This window comes from Pezoporus wallicus, unplaced genomic scaffold, assembly GCF_028554395.1.
Source record: "Pezoporus wallicus isolate ANWC-B61680 ecotype Strahan unplaced genomic scaffold, APGP_CSIRO_Pwel_v1 contig_5485, whole genome shotgun sequence".
Classification (NCBI taxonomy): Eukaryota; Metazoa; Chordata; class Aves; order Psittaciformes; family Psittacidae; genus Pezoporus; species Pezoporus wallicus.
Window position 1 is genome coordinate 5,053,209 of NW_026641550.1, and position 17,511 is coordinate 5,070,719.

At 37.8% G+C, this 17,511-nt stretch overlaps 1 protein-coding gene across 5 annotated transcripts in view; it reads left to right on the top strand.

Annotated features, from left to right (window-relative positions):
• KIF13A (kinesin family member 13A) overlaps positions 1-17,511 on the top strand; it is a 108,037-nt gene that overhangs the window by 67,101 nt on the left and 23,425 nt on the right. For 4 of the 5 annotated variants that reach the window (XM_057424341.1, XM_057424343.1, XM_057424342.1 and 1 more), the window contains exons 13-20: positions 1,191-1,325; positions 2,451-2,581; positions 4,365-4,451; positions 4,567-4,733; positions 10,395-10,605; positions 14,778-14,940; positions 15,604-15,744; positions 17,018-17,167. In XM_057424341.1, coding sequence (XP_057280324.1) covers positions 1,191-1,325; positions 2,451-2,581; positions 4,365-4,451; positions 4,567-4,733; positions 10,395-10,605; positions 14,778-14,940; positions 15,604-15,744; positions 17,018-17,167 — 1,185 coding nt within the window. Of the gene's footprint in view, positions 1-1,190; positions 1,326-2,450; positions 2,582-4,364; positions 4,452-4,566; positions 4,734-5,836; positions 5,960-10,394; positions 10,606-14,777; positions 14,941-15,603; positions 15,745-17,017; positions 17,168-17,511 lie in introns of all 5 variants that reach the window. The other variant, XM_057424340.1, reaches the window with a different exon arrangement.

Consider the following 17,511-nt stretch of genomic DNA (forward strand, 5'->3'; position numbering starts at 1 on the left):
AGATACTCACACAGTGCAAGTCGGCTGAATTTCATGAGCTTTAGTGGACTGTGCTGTTTCCCCACGAGCTATTTAAAATTGCTGTGGATTTTTGTCTTTTTCCTTGCTTGTTTGGGTTTTGTGGGTTTTTTTTTCGTTGTTTGTTTGGGGTTTTTTTGTGTTTTTTTTTGTTTTTTGTTGTGAGGTTTTGTTTTTTTTTGTTGTTGTTGAATTTATTTTTTTTAAGACAAAATTTTATTAAAATAAGTGTAGCTGTGTCATGATATCATGGATAAAAACCAATACTTGCTTTTAAAATGAAACATCAAAATATGTTTGGGCAGCTCATTTATTTAAAGACCGCAGTGGGATCTTGGATGTGTTTCCCTTGAAGTGACTAGGAAAATGAAGAATTACAAAAGGGTCAGAATTTTGGGTGGTATTTGTCGCTCTTCCTTTTAGTGACTTCTTAACCAGAAAAGGAAAATGTTTATATGTATTCACTACAGATTGTTTATTATTACTGTACTTAAAATGAGACTTCCAGATTCCAGCGTACGTTTACATAATTTCCACCATCTATAGCTTGAAGAAAATTATTGTTAGTTTCCCTTTCTAGTCCCAGTATTCCAGAAGCAGCCTCTGGTGCAACCACTGCTTAAATAAAAGTAAAAGAAAGGAGAAAACAGGAGGGAACCAAACACAAACCAAACAACAACTCCAATGCCCAAACTGTAGCAAAGCAAAAGATGTATGAGCAATTAGATGCTTTAGCTGGATTAATAATAATACTGCAAATGAATAAACAAGAATTAGGGCATGCTATATTCTAAATGATCTATGACTGTGATTATCTTTGAAGTAATTGCAACTGCGACTAGCTTTTAATTAACATAGAGTTTCAAAGTCGCATTGTGTTACTTATGAGTAGCCCTAATAAAATCAATAGGGCTGCTCAGGTAAGTAAGTTTCAATTTGAGGAGGCAGATGTTTGAGGATTAGATCTAACTTTTTGTTGTTGGTGCTTAAAAATAAGTTCTATTCAACTTACGGGACTTGACCAGTGACTTAAGTTCTGTTTCTGCTGCTGACATACGGAATGTGTGCTCAGCATGTGCACCTTTAGCTTTAGCTGGTCTGCTTTCATTTACTTGCTGTACTTGTCTCTATGTGTTGTAGCAGGCAAGATTAACCTATTTTTGTGCTTGCAGGAGAGGCAAAGACAGTTAGAGAGCATGGGAATTTCCCTTGAGTCTTCTGGTATCAAGGTTGGGGATGACAAGTGTTACCTGGTGAATCTGAATGCAGACCCTGCACTCAATGAGCTTTTGGTTTACTACTTAAAGGTAAGAATGTGAACAGGATGTTTGCACAGAATGAAATGACTCGTTTTGAATTTCTGGCTCAATTTTTTGCTTGGGGTGAATTCAGATTTTTTTAAGACTAGTTACAGCAAAATAGGATGTGTTTCCCAGCTTCACTGTTTTCCTGATTGATCTCCTGATTGCCAACAATGGGAGAAGTGCTCCATGTGTGCTTGTGTTGAGATAAATTCTAGCTTTTCCAGGAAATATGTGAGTAGAAATGCCTTTTGGGCTGAACTTTGAGAGCCTCATGTTAGATGCTTCCTTTTGTTAGTCAGCTGAGGATTGCTTTAAATACTAATGAGTTAATCATAAAGAGATGATGTTTAGTAATAATCAGTAAGAGTAAACATAGTCTTCCATGGCAGAAGAGCTTAAGAGAAAGAGGAGAAAAAAGCGCTGGTAAAAATTTACATAAATGTATTTTCCTAGTGCCACTGGATTTCATACCATTCTGTTTCACATAGTTTTATGTCAAGAGTGAAATAGTGTCAAATATAAACTTAGTAAGTTTGTAAGAAGGTGTGAGCTCCTTGTGAGTAAGATATGAAAGGCTATCCTATTTTTATTACTTTTCTGCAAAGATAGGGTTCTGTCTTTGAACAGTAGTAAATCACTTCTCCAACAGCAACAAAGTCCAGTATTTCAGTAGAATTTACAGTATGACTTGAAATTACGTAGAGATTAGTGTGTTTAGTTGAGTTGCTGTTAGCTATTTTCTGAAAAGCAGCCAACTCTGTGCACCTTATTTTACTATCCATGTTGTCCTCATATATGCCTGTATGACGTGTCTGGTTTTCTTCACTGTTTGCATTTATTGCTTGTATGCAAGCATAGTTTGATAACATTTTTAAATAGCAATTTGTGTGTAAACTGCTTTAGTCTGCTTTATTTAAAACCATATGAAAATAAAGTACAGAACAGAAGAGCAGTTTTCTGTGTGACCTTTACAGTCTTCAAATCTGCTGTGGTACCCTTTCTGCTCTACAGAAGTGCTTAGCAAAAGAGAGCATGTAGATTGTGTAGTCTCAGTGCTTTAGCTAATATTTTCTTAGTTATATAAACAGTGATAGTTTACTTGTCTCTTAGTAACAGCTTATTTTCTAGGATCACACAAGAGTTGGTGCAGATACCTCTCAGGATATACAGCTCTTTGGTATAGGAATCCAACCAGAGCACTGTGAGATTGATGTTGCTTTAGATGGAGAAGTTACACTCACACCAAAAGAAAATGCAAGGTAAGGAAGATCAGCAGCACTTCCCAGTGAAGCGTTTGCTTGTCTTTACCAGAAGATAACTTACATGCATTTTTGTTTTACATAGTCAGAAGCATCTTGTGTTCTGATCAACGAGTAGCTTCAGTATAGGTGACTTAGATACTCAGAAGTGAAATTGAGTAATAAAACTGAAGATTTCCCCCCTTGTGTACACACCCACCCACCACCTACTCTGTAGCATGACAGGCTATCAATCAGTGGTGTGGGTCAGAATAAAGCATCACAAGAAAGTATCCAGTAGGAATGAGGGACCATTGCTTGTCTCTTGGGTGGCAATGAAATCACTGAGATGCTTCTGGCTATCCTGACCTGTGTGATGAGATAGTGAGCTGTGTCTTGATGGGAGAGGCTAAACTGTGCCTCATGAGTAGTTTCTGTTATGAAGCTCAGCATTTTGTGAGAAAGAGATGTTTTAAAGATCTTGAGATCATTACATTATTTTCCTAAATCTTTAATTACTGTTGTGCCTCATAAATATGCAGTGTGAAGTCACATTTCTCCTTTTGTTTCTGCTTCTGTATTTTAGTGTTTTTTCACTTTGGGGGTACTGTGGCTTCTTGGGTGGAACTGTAAATGTATGTCACTTCATCTCCAATGGCATGTGATAAGCAGTACCTTTGTTCTAGTTAATAGTCATGCTTCTTGTCTGAAATCTGAATATCTAAATAACGTATAGATTATTATTTGAATGAGAAACACAAGTTTGAGAGACGTCTTTTAAAAAATCTGATCTCTTTCACTCTACCTTCAGTAAAATACCTCTTGGCATTTGCATTTTATTTCTGCAGCCTACAGCACAAAATTCCAAACAGATGGGATTCAGACTTGTGATAGAGTTACTGTACTGGAAATCAGTCATTTTGACTGGCAAGAGCAAAGGCACATGTCAGTGGGAAAAAATGTATTTTGTTTTACTCGTGCCTGATTTGCAATGCTTAAGTAGCTGTTCTTAAGATTGTAGTGTCAAGAAAAATTTAGTTATCAAGATTTCATTATAAAAAAAAAATTAATAAAAATCTGGCTGTAAGGCAAATGGTCACATTTGTGCTGACTTACTTGAGAGACAGCTGAATTCAGAATGCTCCATCTGAAAAGGCTTTTCCCATTTTACTTTTTTTTTTTCCTTTCAAATAAAATGTTCTGCTTTGTGACTTGCATATGCAAAAGTTCGACAGCTCCATTTTTCCCGTTTGTGATTGAAACTTAAATACAAAGAGACCTAAATGCAAACATAGCAGTATACCAGATGTTCACAAAAATACTATTGTTAATAATAGAGACTCCATTTGTTGAAAGAATGTAACTTGGATCTAAGGGTCTTTTTCTTACACTTGGATGCTGAATATGTTAACAGTATGTTTTACAACTCTGTGTTGACTAACTTGAATCTTGGGAAGCTTTATCAGCAGGATTTGCATACATCCAAGTTTACAGACTGTTTACAAGAAACAGGCAGTGACCCAGTTTGAGACATGGGCATTTAAAGAAAACCATGTAACCAAAAGCAACCGTCTGTGTGTTTACTGAAGAGTTGTACCTGCCAAAGCTAAAGGGGAAAGGTGCTTTGTGCTCAGTTCTGACAGGAGAAATCAGACCAGCATCTTTCGTGTTGATTCTTTAATGAGAATCTGGCAGATTTGTGCATCAAATCACTGTCTGTAGATTGGAGAAATGGTAGATCTTGTGATTAATTTTCAACCTTCTATTTTTAGGATTTCACTGAAATTTTATTTTCTTCTTTCAGGTCCTGTGTAAATGGTGCGCTGGTATGTTCTGTCACTCAGTTATGGCATGGAGATAGAATACTGTGGGGAAACAACCACTTTTTTAGGTAATAGTTGATATTTATATTCCAGCGTTTTTACAGTCAGCCTCTTTTGTGTTGGGTTTCTTCTTCCACTGTTCTGCATAAATGTTTTTAGAAACTGAATTTCAATTTTACACAGAATCAATTTACCAAAGAGGAAACGACGAGATTGGCTCAAAGACCCTGAGAAAGAAACATCATTAGGAGAGCATGATCTGGATGCAGCTAGTGAAGCTTCTTCAGAACCAGACTACAACTATGAGTTTGCACAAATGGAAGTTATTATGAAGACACTGAATAGTAATGGTAAGGCAGTTGCCAGATAAAAATGTTCTTGTGCATTGTCTAACAAATTCAGCATGGAACTTTATTTCTGGGTAAAAATAAGTGGTATGCTTTCTCCACTGGAGCTTTCTCAGAAAAAGATATTTTACAGAAACAGTGTTATACGTATACATACATAGGTACGTACATACATATATATAACAATGTATGCACAAATTAGTAGTTGGTTTGTGCCCTGACACACAATTTTATCTCTTGTCCTTTGTAGTGCATCAGAGCTGTGATCATATGCCTGTCAAATCATCATCCAATTCCTGCTAACCTCTTGGGTTTACAAGTTACTGCAAACAAAAGGGTGCTCAGATACGGCTCAGTTAGTTTTATCCTTTTGTATCAAATATTACTGACACCATTTTAACCTTCATAAAAAAAAACAACACAAAAACAATAGCAAACCAATAGTCAAAACATCAGCTAGCATGGTTTTTAATGCTTGATCATTCTCAATATTTTATTTCATCTTTGTTAAAACCTGTTGTGATGCCTTTTTTGGACAGGATAATAAATTACTTTATATATAAAATAACTGTATGGTCTATATAAAACTATGGTGTTGTCATGATATCCAGGAGGCAAGTTACAGTTCACATGATACGGTATTCAGAAATGCTGAAAAGCTAGGTAAACTACTAAATGCTTTGTATGGGGTTTTTAATAGATAAAATTTGAGAGGCAAATGCCTTGAGTTTTGGCCATTGACCAAGATGACTCAGTAGATGGTGTTCCACTGTTCTCTGTTCTCCTTTCTTCATATCTTTGCAGTATTTCCATTGTTTGCTGTGGCTTACTTTTTTCTTGGTCTCCTCTTATTCTTTCTTTAACTTTCTCTGTTTTGCTGTTAAGTACAGCATGATGGTTTCATGTGCTTGATGCTCTAATCAATATTCTTAGAATATTGATATTCCTCAATATTTTAAGCAATATTCTCAGAATGTTGTAAATATTCTAAATGTTTACAGTTTAATGGGATTGCTTATGTGAGTTACAGGGTTAGGCCATTTAAATTAATATGAAATTAACTGATTGATAACAGAAATATTCTTGTTATGGTTCACTCATACCAGGAGACGAATTTCAGATGAATCTGCCGTCCTGGTGGTCTTCAGTGTTGTCATCCCTCCTGAAGATTCTGTTGCCTGTTTTAAGGCCTCAAACCATCCCATATCTGTGTCAAAACTGGGACAAAGGTTTTGAACTTGATTGGCTCATGCATGAGACTGCTGGAGAAATTTGAAAGCATTAATTGATGCTTTATCTGCTTGTCACTAACCGGGGATTTGACTAAACTGTAGCAGTTTACAAGTCAGTGCTCTTTGACCAGGGAGTCACATTTTTTTTTTTTGGGGGGGGGGGGGGGTCATGTGTTGGTATTTAGCTGATTGAAATGATTCTTCACAATATTTCAGGTGTCTTTACGTTCTAGTTCAGTAGACTTTTGTGATGTGAAAGCAGTTTTTTGCCTTGATTGTTTTCTGTGTCTTTGCCCAAGAACCGTACAGACCTTGCTGTTTCATTAGAGTTCTTTCCTCCCTAATGCACAGCAAATGTTAGCAGTCATCCATGTCACACAGTTTCAGAGGCATCATAACCCAGTTATTATTCTTGTTGTCTCTTCTGTTCCCTCCCACATACAGGGAGCAGGAGACACAACAATAAGCTTGTTGCTTAACTAAGTTGGAGTAGTAAGTGATAATAAAACCCTGACAAAACAAGTAGCTGTGACGGTTGTAGGCTGGTCTTTTGAATCGAAGCTAGATATCGCTTCCAGGTTCTGTTCTTCTCAATGACATAGCTAAAATAATTTTTTTTTCTGACAGGCTTCCAGTTTGTTAGGTAAGAAGTAAAGCAGCTTTGTCACAATACTATTAGTTAATCTTCCTTGAAATGAAAAATAAGTATGGGTAAGGAAGAAGAAATAACTAAAGACAGGTAATTCTACTGGGGAAACTATGGGGGGAGAATAAAGGCATATTTTAAAAATGTGATTAGATAATTATTTTACAGGCATCTATTGGTACAGCTCAAAACAAGAGGGTTTTGGGGTGGATTTTATTATTCTTCCCTCACCCCCCTTGATCTGTTTGACAACAGTAACCCTCTTCAAGTAAATAGCCTAGCTTCTCCAGGGTGCAAACACAGTTTTTTTTTATGGCATGTAACCAGTACAACAGTGTCACATACTGCATCCGGCTCCAAAGAAGCTCTGAGGAAAATGTAACTTTGAAAACAACTGTAAAGAAAACATCCAGATTCTTTCTTCCCTTCAGCATGTTCACTTTCTTTGTGGGATTCTGTCTGATCAGCTTTGTACTGCTAATTTGTGATGCTGGTCAAACACGGAATGCAGCAAAGAAGTTTACTTTATTCTTGTATACTGTGCAGTGGTTAAGTAAACAATGTGATTAGGTCATGCAGCTTTTCTTTTAAGCAAACAAAACTGGTACAGCTCAGGGTGGGAATTTTGATGAAACTTAGTAAAGCAGCCTGTGTCATAACCTTCTTCTAGCTTGCTTAGGAAAATGAACTTAAATGAAATCCTAAGGAATTAACTCGGCATTGTTTTTACTGGATTAACAGATTCCAGATGTGAAATAAGTGACATTGCAGGACGGTAATAAATGCTGTTCATCCTATGAAGAAAGTGTGTTCTTCTGGTTCAAAGTGAATACTCTAATATTTTGAAGAGGATTAAGTGTGTATGAATGGTCTTTTCATGGCCATTGAACTTTTGCCACATAAATATGTAAAGGATTGAGAGTTAGGGCTTTTAACACTGTATGGAATTTGCTGTGAGTTTGGCAGGCTTTGGGTAGAATCTTCCCTAATTTATTTGATTTGGCATGAAAATCCAAAATTGTGGAATGTAGTTTTTAAATCTAACTTAAACACTATTGTAGTTCTTTCAAATTGTGAAAAGCTTGGCTTTATTTTTTTCATCTTCCAACTAGGTAGTTTATAATTCACACCATATTTTGCTTCCTCACTGTGAAAGGTGTGGGGTTTTCTGTGGAAGCTCTTTCAAAATTTAAATTGAAGACTTTTCTAGAAGTGTAGATTTACCTTTTACATTTCGATACAAGCATAACCCACCTTCTCCCCTTCCCACCCACCAAGCAGTAGAGGATTTCATTGAAATTGGGAAGTTTTAGACTAGGTTCTTGCACGTTGTTCCAAACATTTTCCATGGTATAATTTGATGCTGTGGGGGTTGCGTTCCTGTAAATCTAAGTGGCTGAAAAGATCCCTTTTATTAAGGAAATCTGCACCCTGAACTTGGAGCTGGTGTTTGAGCAGTTTAGGAGAGTCTCATCTTAATGAGTCAGCCTTAGTTTCATTTCCTGTGTTTGCAAACACAATAGAAGGCTTTTAATTTCTTCCATGCCTCTTCTCTGTCTTCTGCGTAATACCTGATTTCTCAGCCATTCTTGCACATAACTAAAACTGTTTTGGTGATTATGCAGTAAAACCTATGCATGTAAAGGTAATTCCGGTATTACCTGGAGAAGTTAGAAAGATAATGATGATGCAGGTCAACAGTAATAACTTGGTTTGTAGTCTAGAGTATTAGAACTTGGTTCAGTTAGTTGTTTTTGTTGCACTGTCTGTTTAAAAGCTAAAAATAGCTAACTGCCTTTCTGAGAATGTCATGTACTAAAATGTAATATTTCTGACTATTTTAAGACACTTTTATGCATCACTGTTTTGCTGTTTTGTTGCTATTTATACCGGTTGATTTTAAACTTGTGCTTTATAATTACCATTGCAGTGATATTTTATGATGCCTTTGTGTGAAGCCAGTGATTTCTCCTATGGATAAGTCTAGGGCCACAGTAGCAGCTTTTGCAGAAGTGTTTATTTTCTCCTAAAAATAAAGATGTGCTTTACATCAATCTTAATATTTAAAAAAAGGATGCTGAGAGGCAAAACTAAACCCACTGCAGTAACAGAACCCTGGAGATCCTGTTTGCTTCTCTGGCATTTATAATAAGAAGGATTTGTTTCATGAAGTGACTTGCCTTAATGGCCATGTATGTTAAAATTGCAGACAGCAAGTTAGTTTGTCTTCAGCAAAATTAGTCTTAGTAGTTTTAGTACTCAGTTGTTACAGATTACTAAATATGCTAACGCTACGCTGGTTTGCAAAGATACAGGAGATGTGGGCTTTGGGAAGGTGTATGTATGTGGTAGTGACCAGCATACGCTGTTAGTGATGAAAACTATACAGAACCTTTAGTGTGAACCCTCTATTGCATGCTATTGTAAGCCAATTTTTTTTTTCCATGTAGCACTGTAGTATCAGGAGAACTTGTACAAAACCTTACAAGGACTGGGTTCTGGTACTGAAGGCAAGATAGTTCATTATTAAATCACACTGATGTAGGTTTCTGCTGTTGCTGTTGTTGGTTGTGTTGGCTTTTTTTTATGGGGGTGGTGGAGGTGGGGAGCTTTTTTGAGCCCACATCTTTAGTTCCAAAGTAGGACAACCTAATTTAATCTAGTTGTATTTTTCTGCCTCCTTTGTGTCAGAATGGCATCGTTAAAAGTCACAGGAGCGCTTTTTTAGCGCTTCCATTGCAAAATGGAAGAGTTATCGCAAACAAATTATTTTAAAGCTGAAGGTTTTTTGCATTTGAAAATCCTGGTGTCCTAGAGCTGCAGCGTTTCTTTGCCTAATAATCCATTGCTCCAACTCTTCTCCCTTCCCCTTCCAATGTGCAGAATCAGCAATGTGTTAGGGGATGTGGTGTTACTCAGACACGCATCTAGATTGGTTCTCTTGCAAACCACCTTTTTTTTGGCTGTATTTAAGCTTTCAGATATATATACATGAAGCAGATATGTACTGGTAGTATATAGAAGCAGCTCATTCTATAAGACTGCTTTTTCAGATGCACAGTCTGGCACTGGACCTAAAACCAGAGTAATGTTTCTTTGGTTTGAATGCAATTTAGATTTAACCCTAGCTGATGGACACAAGCAGTTGTTTCAGGATAGGGTGTCCAACTGGATGGATACTGGGTTGTTACTGTGATGAAATGTGGTTTGTAAAGCTAAATGCAGGAATTCCCCCCAGAACGCACTTTTTCTGTTTCAGTGCCGTGAAGTGCATTGGCTCAATGTGATGTGTGACTAGTCAGACAGTTCATCTAAATTTTCATCCACAGCTCTCCAACATCTTTAATTCTCTGCCAAAATTGAGAAAGTTAAATTGCTTTTTACTCCCTTAAGTCGTTTCGTTCTCTGGTTAACATCGTCTTCCCTTGTATTTTGCTTTGTTTTCTTCTTATTAATTTGTTCCCTTTTCTGTCTATTTTTTTTTTTTCCTACTGGTATTCTGGAACATATAACTTCACAGTACTGAATATGCAAGATGAGGGTCTTAACCATTGTTCTAGCCTCTTTGCATGCTGCTTTTTTTTCCCCTTGCTTGGATTTGTCTATTTAATGCATTATTTATTAGTTTGGCTTTTGTTTTGGGAGCAATGACCATCTTGTTTGCAAAGACTCTGAGATATGTTGATTGCTGTTAGCAAGTAAATTATGAGTATTCTGTGATGCTAAAATGACATTTTCTCACTTTTCTGTTTTCTTTCTCTTTTTTGTGTGTGTGTGTCTTTTTAGACCCAGTACAAAATGTGGTCCAGATCTTGGAAAAGCAGTACTTGGAAGAGAAGCGGAGTGCTCTTGAAGAGCAGCGGCTGATGTATGAACGTGAGTTAGAGCTGCTGCGGCAGCAGCTATCTCCGGAAAGGCAGCATCAGCATGGCAACGACAGGCTCTCCTACACTGCGCAGACTGCACAGCAGAAAGTAAATCTCTGGACAGAAGAGAGGTGAGAATACTGTAGTTAAACCAAAGGAATTAATAAGAACTACAGTGGGTGAAAGGTGGGGCTTGAACTGTATGTCAGAAATTGGTAATATTTTTTGTGGAGTTGGCATGCAGCACAAGATCTGCCTCCGCCAAACTGTTAGCATTTAATTTAGGATTTAGGTTCTGATGTTTAACATGTGTACAAGATCTTCCCATTTGATTTAACACACAAGTGAAATGACAAGTAAGCATTTATTGATCAAGGAAGATGTGAGCAGAGTTGAAGCAGCATGTGTGTGTTTGCATCTTGGCAATGAGAGAAGCTTGCTGTTGGTATCATTGGAGAAAGAGGGACAGCATCTCCATGGAGGGAAGTTCTAGGGGAAGCGACTGACATGATTTATGTTTTCAGCATGCAAATAAGTATTCTGTCATTGGATTAATTCAGCAGGAAGAATGACCTGATGTATTAACAGGTTTCTTAGAATTTTATTTTAAAATCTATTTTCTTTTAAAATGGAAGCTTCATTATTCACTCAGCATTTTTTTCTACATGTAGTGAGTTTGAGTGCTATTACCAGTTTTTATTATTTTTGCTTTATTCTTCACCATAAAAAACAAAACCCATGTAGAAGAGGAGTCTAAACACAGATGGCCAAGATTATGTTGCAGCTTTCAAATTCAGAGTGTTAGAAATAGAACAGAACAGATCTTGGTTTACTTTTTGTTTGAGGTCTTGTTTTGTAATTTCTGTCCAATTTGGCCTGGGGAAAAAACCTAAACAAGTAACAAACTGTTGACCAGCAATTAAAAGAATGTTTGATATAGCAAGTATGGGGAGAATCAGTGCTGTTTCAACTTTAATTGAAATAATTGTTTGCCCCTCTAAGAGCTAAAAACAGTATCACTGGGAATTGAATGTAAAGCATTGCAGAGTTGTGGTTGGGATTTGCAGGCTTTTTTAGGGCTGCAGGAGGAGTGCAAAATGAGAAGCATGCTAGTTGGAATCACTGCATTTCAGAACTGCTTTGAGCAGCACAGCAAGGCTATCATGAAGTCATTGCAGCAGCAGAGATGAGAAGTAGGCTTACTGCCATGGGAAGTGATACCTCTAAAAAGATTTAGCAAAAGGGAAAAGGAAGTAGCAAAAAACTTGCCTTTCCTTGAGAGTTAAGAAGGGAAAATTGTAACAGATCAACTTAAAGTTAACCAATATAATCAGGTAATGACATAAATACTGAGAATCTGGAAAGGTGTCAAGGCTCAGTGTTCTGCCAGCCTTCCCAGTAGCTGTCAGACGTTTCTTAGGAGGGAACTTCGGTTTAATAAGCATTTTTGCTTCTCTATTTCATGGGTTAATGCTTTAGTCTACGTAATTGTTGAACTACAAGAAGAGTACTGCATTGAAAAAAAGAGGTGAATGAATGCTCTTTGTAGCCATCAGTAAGGACTGATAATGTTTTGGTGGCACTGACATTGAATAAAAAGCTTTCTGGAAGAACAAATTATCTGTTTCCTGTCCTCCAGAAGATCCTCTTAGGTATATATATATTTATTTATGGTTGTAGAAGGGGTTTAGGCTTCAAGAAAGAGCCTTTTTAAATAAGAAACAAACAAAATCTTTGAGGGATTTCTGCTGTAAAAGCATGGCAACATGGTGCTGTGAGAGGTTGTTTAACAACCAACTGACTAGAGGGCAAAAAGTGGAGGAAAAAAGGGGAAGGCTGGATGTGAAGAACATGTGAAAGAGCCAAGTGACTGGATTGCATGGGATTTGATTAGTGCAGTTTTAGCTCTTGTTCTGTTGCCATTGCAAATGAAGCTGAGCTATATTGGATCAGCCAGCAAAGTTAATTTGAAAGCTATCAGATGTATGAGGCACGTGGTTGTATCTGTCAGATCAGCTAGAACACATTGCTCAGAGTTTATTTTGGCTTTATGCTGACTATGGAAGGACAGATGATGCCTGACTTGGTCTTAAAACCTGTTGGCATAAAGTTAACCCATTGTAACTTTGAACAAATTGAGTTTATCGAGACAAGGGGGGTAGAGGGAGTATACTGCACCAGAGGTTTATTTCAGCATATTCTGTATTTGGCATCAGGAATCCCAGAGACTTGCAATGATACCTCTTGAGTGTCAGATTTAAGTTTCCCATGGTTTTGTGGCTTAAACAACTGTTTCAGGATTTCATGTTTAGTAGATATTTGCTTTGGTTAATATCCTAATGGAGCTTGTCATATGTTTTGTGTGGTAAGAATTAGGAAATACTATCTGAAACAGTTTTTTTACTTAAGTTTCTGGAAGGGTGCTGGCACAGCTGTATATAAAAAGCCATAACTGTAGTGAGAACTGCCCATAGTAATTGGTTGAATTACTCATAAGTCTTCCTTATAGTCTTGAACTATTCCTTTCTAGAAAATCTAGCTAAGATTGGTGTGGGAGTCTCCCCACAACACTCATCAAATGATAGTGTCCTGTATCATGGAAGGGGAACTGATGTAGCTGAGTCCCATGGATCTTACAGCACTGGAAGTTCAAAGCTGCCTCCTGTTTCTCAGGCTAGGCAGTTGTCTTGCAGTGGTTGCAGGTGTAATGCACTCAAGTACTATTTAGTGACTAATTCTTGACTCTACCTTTGTTTTCTGATGAATTACAAATTATAGCTGTCTGTAGAATGTGTCAGTCCCATGGTCTGGAATTGCTTATTTAATCTTGATGGTCTGGATAACAGAAGCAAGAGGCAGCGGGAAAGGAATTTCCCTTATAATGCCAGGAGTAAATATGGAAGTGGACTAAAAATCTGCTGATAGTAGCAGTTATTTCAGATCCAGCAAAACCTACACTGTTGCAAACTTAGGCCGGATAGGGGAGCAAAACAAAGCTGCATGTTTTAGCATGTTGAAGGCACTAGAATTCAGGGCTGCTTGCTAACACTGCTGGTCATTTACCACTTTGGCATGGTACCAGCAAACCAGCAGAGCGCAATTTGAATTACCCAGAGATACTTGGAAAAAAGATAAACACTCAAGGAGAATTCTGTTTGGAGAACAGTTGTTTGTGGTTGGTACTATAAAGACACAAAAGGTCTAAGCTTACATGAATTAAGACAAATAAGAAAATTTTTCCTGTATTCACAGCAAGACCTGTGAGTTTATTGGGTCATCCTAGGCTTTCCATAGTGTGTTTTGTAGATATGAGAAGTGTATTTGCACAAAATGCACTGTATTTCAGTAGGGCTTTACTCAGAAAAGCTAATAAGCCATACAGGGGAGTTCAGGTCACCAAAATATCTGAAGTTTGATCATGAGTTTTATGAAGATGATGAGACACAGTAAGTGCTGTTGGGATTACAAAGAAAGGCAGAAAGGGGGACTTTGCATTTGCTCAGAGAATAATCATGATACTTTTAAAAGGCAAATTAATGATGAGAATCGCAGGTGAGAGTGTATCTTGGTATCGCAGGTGGAGGTATAGTATGTGTCATAGCAGGCTTGCCAGCTGCTATGTTAGAACAGATTTGCTCAGACAGGCCTTAGAAACCTCTTTGGAATTTCTCCAGAGACTAGTAACTGTTCAGAGTGCAAAAGCTTTAACCTGTGCTCCTTCATCTATTACTTGAAAAGTACTTTGGATGTATAGGACTTAAATAATCTTAATGGGTACACTTGAGATGGCTTAGTATATGCAGGGAGCTCTGGGGGTCTGTTGCGCTGCAGACCTCGCTGACATGTAAAGCTGTGGCCTTCAGTGATTGCAGGTTCCAACATCACAATCTGAGGGAAAGCAGATTTTATCAAGATGAAGTCTCACATGTTGGGACTGGTAGTTTCTGTGGAACAGGACTCCAGATTAAAGACAGACAGCTGCAATTATGTTGTTTCTGGAAAATTGGAAATGTCCTTGGGGCTTTTAACAGATCATCACTGTAGCAGCTTCCATAGAGCTGTATGCTTTTATTTGGGCATTACTGTGCTAGACTCACCTCAACAGTCATACGTTTGTTTAATGTAATCACTGCTTTTCTTCAATAACGTTGTCTGACACTGTTTCGTGTTGGCTGACATAGTTCTATACAGCATTTCTTCTTAAGCTTTTTTCAAAAAAGTCTTTGTTAGCACCTCTATTTGCAGCTTTCCAATAATAGAAATAGGTTTCTGTGTATTTTTCATGTTACCTACTGCACCACAGGGATGAATTGTTTCGACAGAGCCTGGCTAAACTTCGAGAGCAGATTGTAAAAGCAAATACACTGGTGAGAGAAGCAAACTTCTTAGCAGAAGAAATGAGTAAGCTAACAGATTATCAAGTAACACTTCAGATCCCTGCTGAAAACCTCAGTGCCAACAAGAAGGTAATGACAACAAAGAATCCTGGAAAATGTAATTTTATGGCTGCTCTAAAATATGCAGATGTATATAACAGTCATCTAACTTGAGGCCATCACATGCTGCTTTTGTTAGATTATGCGTATGCAAAATATGAGAGCTGCCTGACTTTAATATATTAAAGTGAATAATTGTAAGTGAAAATGGGAACAGAGCACTAAATACGGCTCTTCCTGTTCTTTCAAGTGTATGATCACCATATGCACATGCGGTCACAATTGTCAACAGACATTTGTGCTCTGTTGCTGTAAAACCTGTGTTTTAGTTAAGCTTGCAAAAATTACTGTGTTTTGTTAGATACCTGCAGTTTTTTTGTCTTAAGGCTTTTCTAGTTGTAGTCCTGCTGTAAACATAATGATAGCAATTAGGTTAAAATACTTGTCATAAGTGATTTTATTAAGAGTTCCTGTGTGAATAGTAATTGTCTGACAAAGACAAAGAGGTCTGGATCCTCAGGGGTGTATAGGGTATGCTGTGTTTGAGGACAGAGATAGTATGGCTAGCATGCAGAGAGAAGCCAGATTTTCGGCATTTTATTCCTTTTTAGGAATGCGGTTTGAGAGAAGAGTTAAACTACTTAAATCCACCTTCCCTGCAGTGATTGGTTTGTTTTTTTTCGTCTGATTTAGAGGGGTGCGATAGTAAGTGAGCCGGCTATTCAAGTGAGAAGAAAAGGCAAAGGTACTCAAGTGTGGACCATTGAGAAACTAGAGAACAAATTGATTGACATGAGAGACATCTATCAAGAGTGGAAGGAAAAAATTCCTGAGGTATTGTATATATTTTCTGAAAGGGATCAGAGATTTAGTTTTCTTTTAACCCTTCTTAATATGTTGTACGTTTTAGTGGGGTAGAACTTGATCTTAAAATGTGAAATATTCTGTAATTTTGTTTGTATGTCCCCCAGTATTAAAGCAGGGAAGAGATCAATTGAAGATGCATAGTCTACATCAGTATCTCCATCCAAACTAAGTGGCATTTCCAGAGAATTTTAAGTAGCGTGTTAGCCTCAGCAAATTAGTGTAAGACTTATCAAATGCTTGCTTGTTTAGTGGCAAGAGATAGAATGAGATTTGGTGTTCCAGAAGGTGTCCTCTAGGTATCCAGGTAGAAGTGCACAGGAATTACATCTTGCTGTCTTGTGGCTGATGGGGAGCACCTAAATTACTTGTATCAGGAGTCATTCTCAAGTGTGTTTGAACAGCTGTTGTGCCTTTGTTACATGCCTTGGACGGGACAGTGGGAGTCTCTAAAATCATAACACAGGGGAGGTCAAGCACTTCATCTGTGCCCGTTGAAGACAACGATGATTTTGCTGCTGACTTTAGTAAGAACTGATAGCACATCCTTTGAATTGTCTGCCTGAGCCAGGATCACCCTTGCCATGACCTATGTCATCCATAATGCATGTGTTCTATGTGCTACATAGAAACATGTAGGTCAAATGCATGTGTTGAAGGTGGAGAAGGGAAGGGGCTAATAAGCCCACTGAGGAATGCATATGGTGCTAGGAATCTGCATGATTTCTTTGTGGCTGTGTATGGCGTACTTGCATAAAAAGTGCTGCAGATGTGAGCTCTATGGGAGCCTTAAGAACACTCACAGGCCTAAGTGGGAGTCATCCTGCACTTTCCCTTTTGCCCTTGTAGTGGTATTCAGCAGCCAGACCAGCTGTTCAACTTGGGGATGATTTGTCCTCTCATTTAAAAAGCGTAAGCAGAGCAGGAAAGTAAGGTGAAAGTTACTGAAATCAGTGGCTACTCTGCTTGCTCATGATAAAATCTGCTTTGTCTTGACATCACTAAAAAATGTAGGTCATCATACTACTATCATTATAAAGAAAGGATTGTATAATGGCTCATCTCAAAGATTTCATTTCAGACTTGATATGCTTCTAGTCTCCTTCTACTCCTGTAATAGGAAGGGACAGAAAAGATTGGTAGTGACTTAATTTTTGTGCCATGATCTTATACCGTGCGGTTATTTGGGTTTGTGTTCTCATGCTTACAGTTTCTGACATAATTTTTACGATCCTTCAAACAGATCAGGAAGCTGATTGGCAAAAGAGGTGATCCTTTTTACGAAGCGCAGGAGAACCACAATTTAATTGGCGTGGCCAACGTGTTTCTGGAGTGCCTTTTCTACGATGTTAAGCTGCAGTATGCTGTGCCCATCATCAGCCAGCAGGGAGAGGTGAGTGGATGGTGGGCTGGACCTTTGTGGGCACCCTCTGTGCTGGGAGACTTTACACTTGTAAGCAAGTGATGCTTACTGCCTTCTTTCCAAGTGAGTAAGTGTTTTAAGTGTTTTACAAATTGCTATGTGTGTTCTCTGTTTACTTGCTTACAATTTGCCCAGCTGGTAGAATGAAATTCCTAGTATCAATGTAGGTAACTGAGCAAAACCTGGCATATTAAGGTTCTGAAGTACAGTATACCTTTTCTGTTGTGCGTGAATTAAGATATTCTGTAGTTATAAACGTATTCTATTCCTTTCTTCTCTTTTGCCATGGTTACTTTTCATTTGGTGATTGAGGC